General features: G+C 38.8%; 2 protein-coding genes across 2 annotated transcripts; both read right to left on the bottom strand.

Moving 5' to 3' along the window:
- Positions 1-5,412: 5,412 nt before the first annotated feature.
- LOC109241111 lies at positions 5,413-6,079 on the bottom strand. The gene is made up of 2 exons (XM_019407831.1): positions 5,734-6,079; positions 5,413-5,654 (listed from the first exon to the last, which is right to left on the bottom strand). The coding sequence occupies exons 1-2, from the start codon at positions 6,077-6,079 to the stop codon at positions 5,413-5,415; spliced, it is 588 nt and encodes a 195-aa protein (XP_019263376.1).
- A 586-nt stretch (positions 6,080-6,665) lies between these two features.
- On the bottom strand, positions 6,666-7,298 carry LOC109241110. The gene has a single exon (XM_019407830.1). It carries the CDS (start codon positions 7,296-7,298, stop codon positions 6,666-6,668), a length of 633 nt encoding a protein of 210 aa, XP_019263375.1.
- Positions 7,299-11,594: the final 4,296 nt, after the last annotated feature.

Raw genomic sequence — 11,594 nt, 5'->3', positions numbered from 1 at the left:
CGCAGGCACATATGACGTAACAGTAGCATTCGCCAATATATACACGCAGCGGAATCACTATCAATCGGGCCACCAGACACCGAATATATCTCCAGCTAAGAAATATTCTACTCATACTTGCTACTCGTTCTTTTCATGGGACTAAGCCCTGTCCCGGATCTTGCATGAGGCTAAGCCATGCCTCCATTTTGCATAAGGCTAAACACTGCCTTCTCTTGCATAAGACTAAGCTCTGTCTCCATATTTGCATGGGACTAAGCCCTGTCCCGCATCCTGCATGAGACTAAGCTCTGTCTCCAATCTTGCATGAGGCTAAGCCCTGCCTCCATATCTGCATAAAGCTAAGCTCTGCCTTCCATCTGCATGAGACTAGGCCCTGTCTCCAATCTTGCATGAGGCTAAGCCCTGCCTCCATATCTGCATAAGGCTAAGCTCTGCCTTCCATTTGCATGAGACTAAGCCCTGTCTCCAATCTTTGCATGATAAGCCCTGCCTCCATATCTGCATAAGGCTAAGCTCTACCTTCCACCTGCATGGGACTAAGCCATGTCTCGCATCCTTCATGAGACTAAGCCCCGTCTCCAATCTTGCATGAGACTAAGTCCTGCCTCCATATCTGCATAAGGCTAAGCTTTGCCTTCCATCTGCATGGGACTAAGCCCTGTCCCGCATCTTGCATGAGACTAAGCTCTGTCTCCAGTTTTGCATAAGGCTAAGCACTACCTTCTCATGGGACTAAGCATTGTCCCTCCTTGCATAAATGTCGCTCTATTCTGGCACTATCTATTTGCTCGTCGTTCGGGCTAAGCTCTGCCCTCAACCTCACAAGACTAAGCCTTGTCTTGTTGACTTTAGCATCATATTATTACATCTTATGGGCTGAAATATCACCAACTTGTCCAAAGGCGTCATTGTCTAAAGGCATCATCCTCATAGCCGAAAGACACCATGCCATGGCCTGAGGATCTCTCAAAATTTGCATATCATTATTCAAAGGCGTCATGTTTCGGAGGCACCATCTTCATGGCCCGAGAACATCATTTCATGGCCTGCGAAGCCATCACTGAATAATTTGGCCCAATCTCCCTAGGCCCAAGTCTGATATGCTAACCCAATACCCCCGTCCAATCCTGACCATTGATCATTTTTTATCAACGGTCCACAACCCACCTTACCATAATTAACCTAAACGACCCCCCCCCAAACCCTCTCATTCTCTCCCTCACACGCCGTCATCATCTCCCTCTTCTCTCAAAACTCTCAAACCCTAGTTCTCAAGCGCCGCCACCGACGTATACCTCCACCCCATGAGGTTTCCATGGCTTCTCCGACCAGCCCTAGCCTTCTACACGCTATGGCTCCTTGATTTCTTGGATCCTTGAGAAGATCTCAGAGAACCTAGTAGGTTTTGGTTTGAAACTTTGCTTGTTAGCCTGTCTCAGACCATTGTTCGACCATGAGTAAGAGATTTCTCTTTATTTTGTTACGAATCTATGGTTTCTTAACCTATGCTCTCATCTCTGTTATGTTTTCTAAAAAACCTAGTCTATTACCTTCGATCATTTCCAGATCTGTATAGATCTGAGATGAATCGAGCACTATTACATGTTATTCTCTGAAAATTCCTGGTTTTTAATCGACTATTCTTGCTTTTCCCCAAGACTAGGGTTCATTACGAGTTGTTTTTCAAAGGTCTTCTGACTTCTAAATGTTTAATAGATTCTCTTTTCATCTTCTTGACCGATTTTTGCAAGAGTACTCGAACCCTAGTTGACCCTATGTAATATACTGATCCTTTCCAATCTTTCCTTCGATTTTGGGTCTTTCCGTGTTACCAATCGTATTAATTTGCTCTGTATTTTCTGACTTACATATTTTCTTTGTTAAATCCAGTATTTTGTGGTTTTGCCCTAATTAATCTCTGTTAGGATTTGAACCTGCTTTTCCGACTAAGTTCTATGTTTCTGCGAGGTTTTACTTAGTCTGATTTCTATTTATGGAAGTCGAGTAATTCTTTCCGGAAATCAGTATCCATTTGAAAAGTCTTGCTGATTGCTTTACTCTGTTAAAGATTTGTATGCATAGACTTTATTTGTTTCCTTGTTTGTAACTTTAATTGGTCATCTCTACCTTAATTACTTGCCCGTATAACTTTGGGATTCTTACTGATTCTTTATTTGGTATGGTCTGGTCTCCTTTGCCTTAATTAAACCCCTGTTGTTACCGTTAATCAATTACCCCTAATTAAATGGTCTATTCCAGACTCCCTCATGTTAATTGATTCTGCGACCCTATGATTGCCCTTAATTGACTAATTTCTGATTCTTTTACCTTATTTGTGCTACTCTTGAACTGCTATATAATCACTCTTATTTTACCTCTCAAGGGACGAACACTAAGTTCAGAACACACACTCATACTCAAACTCTCTCTTCTTTCTCTGCTGCTTGTGATAATTATTGGTCTAGCTGGCTGAAAGTCAGGGCTAGACATTGGAACTACACCTGTTTTACACTCTGCACTTTCTTCTTTTAACTGGTATGTCTCTAGTTAAATTTTGAAACTCAAACTCCATGTGTTCCGTTCCTGCACTAGTTCAATTGGCTATGTTATTCAATTTGTTTTCGTGTTTACTGCTTTATTCAGCATGTCTAAATTCTGCCTTCTCTTGTTCAATGTGTAATCAGCATGTCTAAACTTCACTTGGCTCTTTGATACTTGTCCAGCCTGTTTACTTAGTCCCTGCATAACCCCCCCCCCAACTGGTGGACAATGTTAGTTACCTAGTCTCCTAATGCATTCGATTGGCCCTAATTGCATGTCCAATCCTGTCCAACACACCCTTGTCTTCAATATGATTCTGCTACATTCTTTCTCTATGCTTTAACTATCTATTACCATGACTGACTTGTTCAGTGGATTCCTATTTGTTCTGTGCATTTGTTGTCTCAAATGTTTCCCTGTTTATGTGGTTTCAACTTTATATGTTCCCAATCCCCTTCACCCCTGTTTGTAAATCTGCTTGTTAAGTGTCTGTGAATCTGGGTATTCTATGATTAATTGGTTGTTTGCTGAATATGCTTTCCTCAAAAACTGATTTCAAAACTGTTTCTTCTACTCTTCTCAAAACCGGTCACTCCTAGCATCTTTTTAAAACTGTTTTTCAATTTCTAAATCTTTTCACTTCTAAAATTGTCTCTACACTGTTTTACTAAGTCTTTCAAAACTATGTCAATCACTCTCACTTTACTCTTAGACTATTAGGTTCTGCCCCTCCGGTGTGTGTACTGCTTAGGGATCCTTGAGATCCCTCTGAACTCTGGCACACCAGGGCTGGCCCTTCCACACTGCACATAACCAACCCTCTATGTGAGAAAGGTCTTGGTGTGAGCACTGCCCGGGATCCTTGAGGTCCTTAGGGAACTCTGACACACCAAGACACACTATTGGCTGTGAGATCTTTGGCTTCTGAGACTGTATTGAAGGCCTGGCATTCCCAGGTTTACCTTGGGCCTGATTTAGGCTCCCTATAGTATAGATTCATTTACTTATGTAATTCATTTGATCCTGGTCTGCAATAATATTCTTTGTAAACAGATATTGGGGTGATTAGTAAAAAGGGGAGGGTTCCTATATGATTTTTATGGGAAACCGGGTAGAAATCCTGCTTTAGGTTTACATTATGATTCGCAATAGAAATCATGCTTTAGGACTATGTTGTGCTTATCTGCAAATTGGAATCATGCCTTAGGTTTGTGTTGTTTGCATTAGAAATCCTACCTTAGGATACTCACGTTTATTACCTTTGCATATTAGAAAACATGTTATAGTTCATCACTTCTTTCACTGATTCTGCATAAGTGTTATCACCTGGAAATCCCGTCACTAAACTACTGCTGTAATCATGCTTAATTAAATGACCATCTCTCTCTGTGCATTAGAAATCCTGCCTTAGGAATCTGTGTGCATTTGCTCTAAATCGTATCTACGTCGCTTAAATGAATGAAAAGGTTTTAAAACAGTCCAACACATAAATATCATGTTCTAGTATAAACATACATGAAATCAATTTTGTAACATTAATCGCCTAGATCAGCATGTCTATAGGACTGAATAACTTCAAATTGTTTTAAATAGTTCCCAGAGTTATGATGGCATACAGACCTGCGCCTAGGCAAGCCTTAGGTAACTAATATTCTAAATAACTGTGAAATTATGCTCTGCTTGTTTGTAAAATTGTCCAGGTTTAACAGGCCTTAAAATCAGTTTCGTTTCGTTTAAAACAAATGCTGCATATTCTATGTTTATGATGCTCATCTAGATATCATGTTCTAGGGCCTTCTGAAGTTCTTTAAGATCAGCTGTTTGAGACGTGCTACTTATTTGCTTATGTGTGGAGGTAAATATGAGCCCCTTAACTGATTCTCTATTTGATAATCCTATCTGTTCTTTGTTGTCGCTTAGATTTTACCCTTTAGACACCTTAAGAAAGTCTAGAACTGCCTATAATTAGAGGTCCTAAACACCTCCAGGACCACAAGGAAGGGACGGGTAAAGCACGCTTAGAGTTCGTTAAATTAAACTCGCTTATGTAACCACTAAGGGGAGGGTAATGGGTAGTGAAAGGATATGATGTCCTGTGCGCTAATGCCACGTGTAACCCCTCTATTTGAGGAAGGCTTACCGGGTATTGTATAGATGTGATCCTATAGGCTAAACAACTTAGGACTTCCCTTCCTTAATTTACATATGTGTGCTTAGACTGTCTAAACTGCCTTGATTACATATGTGTGCTTAGACTACATAGACTTCCTTTATTTACAAATGTGTGCTTAGACTGCTTGCCTGTTAAATGACTAATTTACATAACTGAGTTCGATCGGACACACCGTTGTGGACCGCGAGGGGTGCCTAACACCTTCCCCTCAAGGTTATTTCGAGCCCTTACCGTAATCTCTGGTAATGCAAACTAGTTACATGAGTTAATTGCTCTAGGTACCCTAACGCACCTTAATCCGTTAGGTGGAGACTCTTCAAATACCCAATTCTCAAAAGGAAACGAGTTGTTCCCAATGAATGTCAAAACCCGGACTCCGCGAGGAAAAAGGGGGCGCGACATCCATTGCTCAAGAAACTCTTAAAAGCTTTAGTTCTAGTTGCTGTTTTGCTGCCCAGTAATTCTTGGTAAAACTCCACAAACATTCTTGCTATGTCTTTTGGCTCTGTGTGTATTACATCTGAAGCATCTTTCAGTTGTGTAATGTACTGTTGTAATCTCCTATGTTTAATAACAGAGACGAAGTACTTAGAATTATCATCTCCCAGCTGATTCCATGTTGCTTTGCTTCTTTGTTGCAAGAATCCTTCTGCTAGATATAATGATCTTTTAAACTTCTGATACTGTTCCTTCTCCTATGCTTGCAAGTTTTGATCCATGGAATTAGCCTGCAATGCTTTCTGTATTTGCTCTAGTTTAGTTCTATCCTCCTCAACTTCGGTTAGACTGTTTCTGAAGTACTGCTTGTTGAGCTCCTTTAGATTCCTCTTTAATGACTTCAGCTTCTTAACTACTTGTAGCATAGCACATCCTGTCTCTACATTCTGCCAAGTTGTTGTCACTACCTCCAAAAACTTAGGGTGAGTTTCAACAGATGCTACAATACGTTAAGGGTTTGCTAATCCTTCCAGGTGCATTAAGTATTTCCACTTTGATTGGAGAGTGGTCACTAATGCCTGCTGGCATGTAGTTGGCTGTGTATGCAGGCATCTGGAGTAGCCATTCATTATTGATAAAGGACCAATCTATCTTAGAGAGCACCCTTTGTCCCCTATGACTGTCACTCCATGTGTATCCTCTTCCTTTAGGAGGCAATTCCAACAATCCACAAGACTCCACACAGTCTTGAAACTCCATGACTTTATTCACTATGACTGGGTTGCCCTCAATCCTGTCATCCATGTTCACCGCTGCATTAAAATCTCCCATAGTGATCCATGGTCCATTGCAGCTGCTATTTATATCATTAAGATAGTGACATAATGCTCTCCTATCCTCTTTGACATTATTTGCATATACCATTGTTAAAGTAAATGTTATATTCTTGGTTGTCACCCTACAAGTTATTGCTTGTGCATTACTTGCGATTTGGTTAACCTGAAAGAGATCTGGCCTCCAAGTTAACCAAATCCTCCCATTATAATGGTTCTCAATATTGGTGACAAACTTCCAACCTCCAAACAATTTGCCTGCAACCTGCTCAATCCTATTTTTTTTATTTTTGTTTCTACCATTCCTACTTCCTCTTTCCTACAAAGGATTTGAACCTCTCTTTGCTTATTTGGGCCATTTAGGCCCCTTACATTCCAACATAACATGCTATCCATGGCCTGAGAGAGGTATAGTACTCCCTCCCTCATTTCTAACTTTACGGGCTCCCTGTCCTCCATTGCTATTTCCTGCGCATTCTAGTACTTGGAATGCATTTTTGTTCTGATCTTTTCCTCCATGGTTTAGTTGTTTCTTGCTTGGGTTTCAGGGGAGTAATCCATGCACCTTTACCAGGTTGTGGGTTGGTTCTCCGGGTTTGTTCAACCCCTTTACTTGTTCCAGCTTCCTTTGAAACTTCAGTTGCTTTCAAGTTCTCATTTGCTGCTACTGTGCTTCATTATGTCTTTGGTTCTTCTGCTACATTGTGCCTCTCTTCTTCTAGCTTCTTTGGAGACTTTTGCTGGGGTTTGTTCTTCTTCCAATATCTTACTTCCTCATGGCCAAACTTGTGGCAATATTTGCATATAGTAGGTTTCCAGTCATAGTGTACTCTCTGTTCCACTAGGCTTCCCTTCTCATTCCTGAAATACACCTTCTCAGGTAGGCTCATATCAATATATACTTCAATCAATAGTCTAGCAAAGTTAAGCCCCATCTTTTTCTCAGTATTTTGGTCCACCATCAGCAGCTTCCCAATCAAACTCCCAATTTTACTAAGTCCCTTAGGGCTCCAATATTTGAAGTCCAAACCTGGCAGTTTCACCCATATTGTTACTGTGTATAGCTCTTCTCTAGTGAATTCCATATCCGGACTCCAAGCCTTTACAGTGAATGGCTTGTTGTCAAAGTGGTATATACCTCCTTGCATTACCTCATTCTTACCCAATTCTGTATCAAATCGTACTAATACAATACCATTTCTTAGCATCACTACTTTATTAATGCCATGCTTTGCCCACTGCCTTTGTATATATCCATTCAATACCGTGAATGGAGGATGTGCCCCCCAATACATAGCATACCACTGCATTTTTCCAGTATGTTATTTCAGTGCTTATGTCCTCTATGTCAATTTCACAAACAGGTAACTCACCATGCTTTTCTGGTTCAACAAAGTCAAGTTTGAACCCTGCGTTTGAGACCTTGGTAATGTCGAAATTATCCCAAATTGAGCTCTTCGTTGTCACCTAAACTGATGCTTCCACCTCCTCTGCCCATGTCATCCTTCGATTACTATTTGCACTTTGATTTGGGGTTAATTTCTCAGCACTCTGTAGATCTACTGTTCCATTGCTTTGGTCTGTGATTCCTTCAATTGCTGCTTCGCTCGACATTTGCATGTTGTCCTTTGTTCCTTTTGGCTGAGATCCTTTCTTCCTTTGGTGATTTCCTCCATATGATGCAGTTTTCTGGTCCATTAATGCCTTCTGCGAGGAATCCACACTCTCTTTTCTATGGACGACGCAAGTAAGGCTACATGTGCAGTGAGAGAAACATATTCCGCTCAAGAGAAACATTTTTTAGCAACGAAATGTTTGATACTAGAAACGAGAAATGCAAACACTTTTGATAAACTTAAAGGATCAAAAGTGATAAAGTATATATTTGAGAGACTATTTTGAACATACCTAAAAGATAAGTAAACAACAACAACAACAACAAACCCATTTTGATCCCAACATATGGGGTATGGGGAGGATAGTCTGTACGCAGACCTTACCCCTACCTAATGCAGGTAGAGAGGTTGTTTCCAATAGACCCTCGGCTCAGTAAGGGCAAGAAGAAAAAGAGGGAAGCAAGGAAGGAAAACAGTATCCAATAATAGCAACACGGAATACAATACCTGAGGCGAACAAAGCCACATGCCGTAATAAAAAGCAAAGAATATGAAGGGAAATGCATGCTACTAAACCTATCCGTGAACACTATAAACTACCTACTAACCTTCTACCTTAATCCTCGACCTCCACACCCTCCTATCAAGTGTCATGTCCTCAGTAAGCTGAAGCAGCGCCATGTCCTGCCTAATCACTTCTCCCCAGTACTTCTTAGGCCTATCTCGACCCCTCCTCAAACTCTCCATGGCCAACCTCTCACACCTCCTGACAGGGGCATCAATGCTTCTTCTCCTAACATGTCCGAACCATCTCAGCCGCGACTCCCGCATCTTGTCCTCCACGGAGGCTACTCCCACTCTGTCCCGGATAGCTTTATTCCTAATTCTATCTCGCCTGGTACACCCACACATCCATCTCAACATCCGCATCTCTGCTACTCTCATCTTCTGCACGTGGGAGTTCTTGACTGGCCAACACTCAGCCCCATACAGCATAGCGGGTCGAACCACCACTCGATAAAACTTACCCTTAAGTCTTAATGGCACATTCTTATCACATAGAATATCGGAAGCGAGCCTCCACTTCATCCACCCCGCTCCGATGCGATGTGTGATGGCAAAATGGTTAAAAGAAAACAGTTAACCACCCATATTATCCACTAAAAAATGGGTTGGATAATGAACTTTTTAAAAACGGGTCAAATATGGATAAGAACCATATTATCCATTTAGAAAATGGATAACTAATGAGTAACCATGGATAACCAACGGGTCTAAGTTTTACATTTGTAAAAGCCTCAAATTGGGGGTTCTTCAAGTTAGGGAGACTAAAAATTCTCCCAAAAGTGATCATATGCAAGAAGTCATGGATAATATGATTATCCATATTATCCGCCGGTTAACCCGTTTTTTATCCGTATTAAATATGGGTCAGGTCGGATAATTGATCCGCTTTTTCATTACCCGTTTTCGACCCGAACCATATCCGACCCGACCCGCCCGTTTGCCACTCCTAAAGATAAGTGATTATTTTTGTCATTTTCCCCGATTTCACATATTTCACGCAGCTCTCTTTAAAAGAGAGTCTTGACACTTTGCCCCCACTTGTCTTTTTTTCTTTTCACAGCCCCTACCAATCCTACTAAACACTTTATTTTCTTCATATATAATTTAATTTTCAGTTCCTTCAAATTTGATTTATTAAAGAACTATTTTACTTTGTGAGTTGTGACTAAGAGAACTAGTCATAAATCATAATAGGTTTTCTAGTGTTTGGCATTTTAGATTTGTGTGTCTCACTTCCACGACCATTCTCTTTAACCTCGTAGATTGAGTGTGGTCCCATAATCTGGTTTGATCAATGGATTGTTATTGTCTTATTTTTCTTTTTATCAAAGTGCTTGCATTTCATTTTCATATGAAAATGAATATAATAATTCAATTGAGAAGATTTTTACTAAAATACTACCCAACAGGACACCTGACCAAGCTTAAATTATCACTTGCAAAAATAGCACGTTCTTTTCTATTGTAATGCCTTTTTTTAAAATAAAAAAATCTTCCATATGAAGAGTTTAATATCTAGGAACGGGAGTTTATTACGTAAATGGTCACTCAATTATTCAAAATTATCTAGTAAAGTCATATTTCTTTCGTTTGTAACAGAAAAGTCGAACTTTTGATTATCAAATACATTTTTTTATCCTCTAAATTATCAACTTTTAACTTCTTCCTCTTTTTTGTTTAACTTTTTTAATATTATGATTTTTTTCTCTTTTTAATCTACATTATGAACTTACCTATAGAACAAATAAATTTATTTATAAAATAAAAAATAGAAAGTTAATTTTCTAGCATATATAATGTCGGAATGATAATATAATTGAGCATAATATTCAAGAATATATAATGTATATCATAAAATACCTTATTTTAAATAATTATTTTTATGCTACGTGCATGAAATATATATTATTAAAATTTTATTTTCTTTCATTCTCAATTGTGTAAATAAATTTTTGTGTATTTAATATCATATTTTTTATTACAAAAAAATTGTTCTAACTACTTTTTTTTACTATGCTCAATATTTTATTATTCCAGCATCATATATGCTTAAATACTATTTTTATTTTTTTAATTTATAAATAAAATTTATTTATTCTATATATAGGTAAGTCCATAATATAAATTAAAAAGAGAAAAAATTATAATATTAAAAAGAAAGAAAATAAAAGGCATACAAAAGTTGATAATTTAGAGGGTAAAATAAGTATTTGACGATCAAAAGTTTTAGAAATCTAATTGAGTGACCTTCTAAGTGCTATATGCATAGTTAAGTGACTTTGTTGTTACAAACGAAAGAAAAATAAATTTAGTAGATAATTTCAGATAGTTGAGTGACCATATGAGTAATGAAGTCCTAGGAATTGGCAGAGTGGTAAATCACTCTACTTCTAAGTAGGGCTATCAATATGGGTCGGGCCGGGTTAGCCCAACCTAGCCCACGTAGGCTTTAACAATTAACGCGTTGGACTGGGCTAGCCCACCATATTGATGGGTCTTATAATACAGCCAACCCCAGCCATATGTGGGCCATGGGCCCCACGGGCCGGCCCATTATTTTTTAAAATATAAATTTATATTTTTTCTTTAAGTTCTAACCTAAAAAAAGATAAATATTTAAAAGTTAAAAATATCTTATCGGAAAAATTTCGAAAAACTCAATAACTTTTTATATTGTTCCAATATATCACAAAAGTATAAGACAAGACTATATTTCATTCACTAAAAGTTAAAATCAAAATAAACTATTCCAGAGAACATTCATGACGCTTATGGGATATCCATCACATCATCTTAACCAGAGGTCTCGAGTTCGAGCCCTGGGTATGGAAAAATCCTTGGTAGGGAGTGCTTCATCCCGAATGGGGCCCTACGCGGCGCGAATTCGGATATAGTCGGGCTCCAATGCGGGTACCGGACACCGGATGGGAAACCAAAAAAAAAAATCACATCATCTTCATCAAATACATTTGGATCGGCTTATGACAAGGTTGTCTTAACATCTTCACTTCATCTACATCTACAATTCATATGCAATATTAATTAGTTGAACACTAAGAACAATTAAATTTTAAAAACTAAGAATATTTAAATTCACATAAAAAAAATTTACCACTTTGAGATTGGGAAAAGCTTGCAGCCAAATTCGAGTAGTAACAAATATTTGGACATTTTCATGATTGATGCAACCTTACTTTGTCGGAACACGTCCACCAATGCTAAATGTTGATTCCGATGCTACAGTGGTAATAAGAATACTAAGTACATCACGCGCTATCACTGAAAGATCAGGATATTTTCTAGAATGGTCCTTCCAGTACATGACAACATCCATCTCTTGAAACTTGTCAAGATGAAGCTTTGGTTCCTCTAAATAAAGATCCAATTCTGACTTTCCATCGCTAGAAGCAGTATGCTATCTAT

This window comes from Nicotiana attenuata, unplaced genomic scaffold (genome assembly GCF_001879085.1).
Source record: "Nicotiana attenuata strain UT unplaced genomic scaffold, NIATTr2, whole genome shotgun sequence".
Classification (NCBI taxonomy): Eukaryota; Viridiplantae; Streptophyta; class Magnoliopsida; order Solanales; family Solanaceae; genus Nicotiana; species Nicotiana attenuata.
This window is presented reverse-complemented; position numbering and strand designations above follow the sequence as displayed.

Bases quoted from the DNA above. Each gene is read 5' to 3' on its own strand.
- LOC109241111 (XM_019407831.1), bottom strand. From the start codon at position 6,079: ATGGTATATGCAAATAATGTCAAAGAGGATAGGAGAGCATTATGTCAC. The intron at 5,655-5,733 runs GCATTAGTGACC...AACGTATTGTAG, and splicing joins AGCCAACTACATGCCAGCAG to CATCTGTTGAAACTCACCCT.
- LOC109241110 (XM_019407830.1), bottom strand. From the start codon at position 7,298: ATGCAGTGGTATGCTATGTATTGGGGGGCACATCCTCCATTCACGGTA.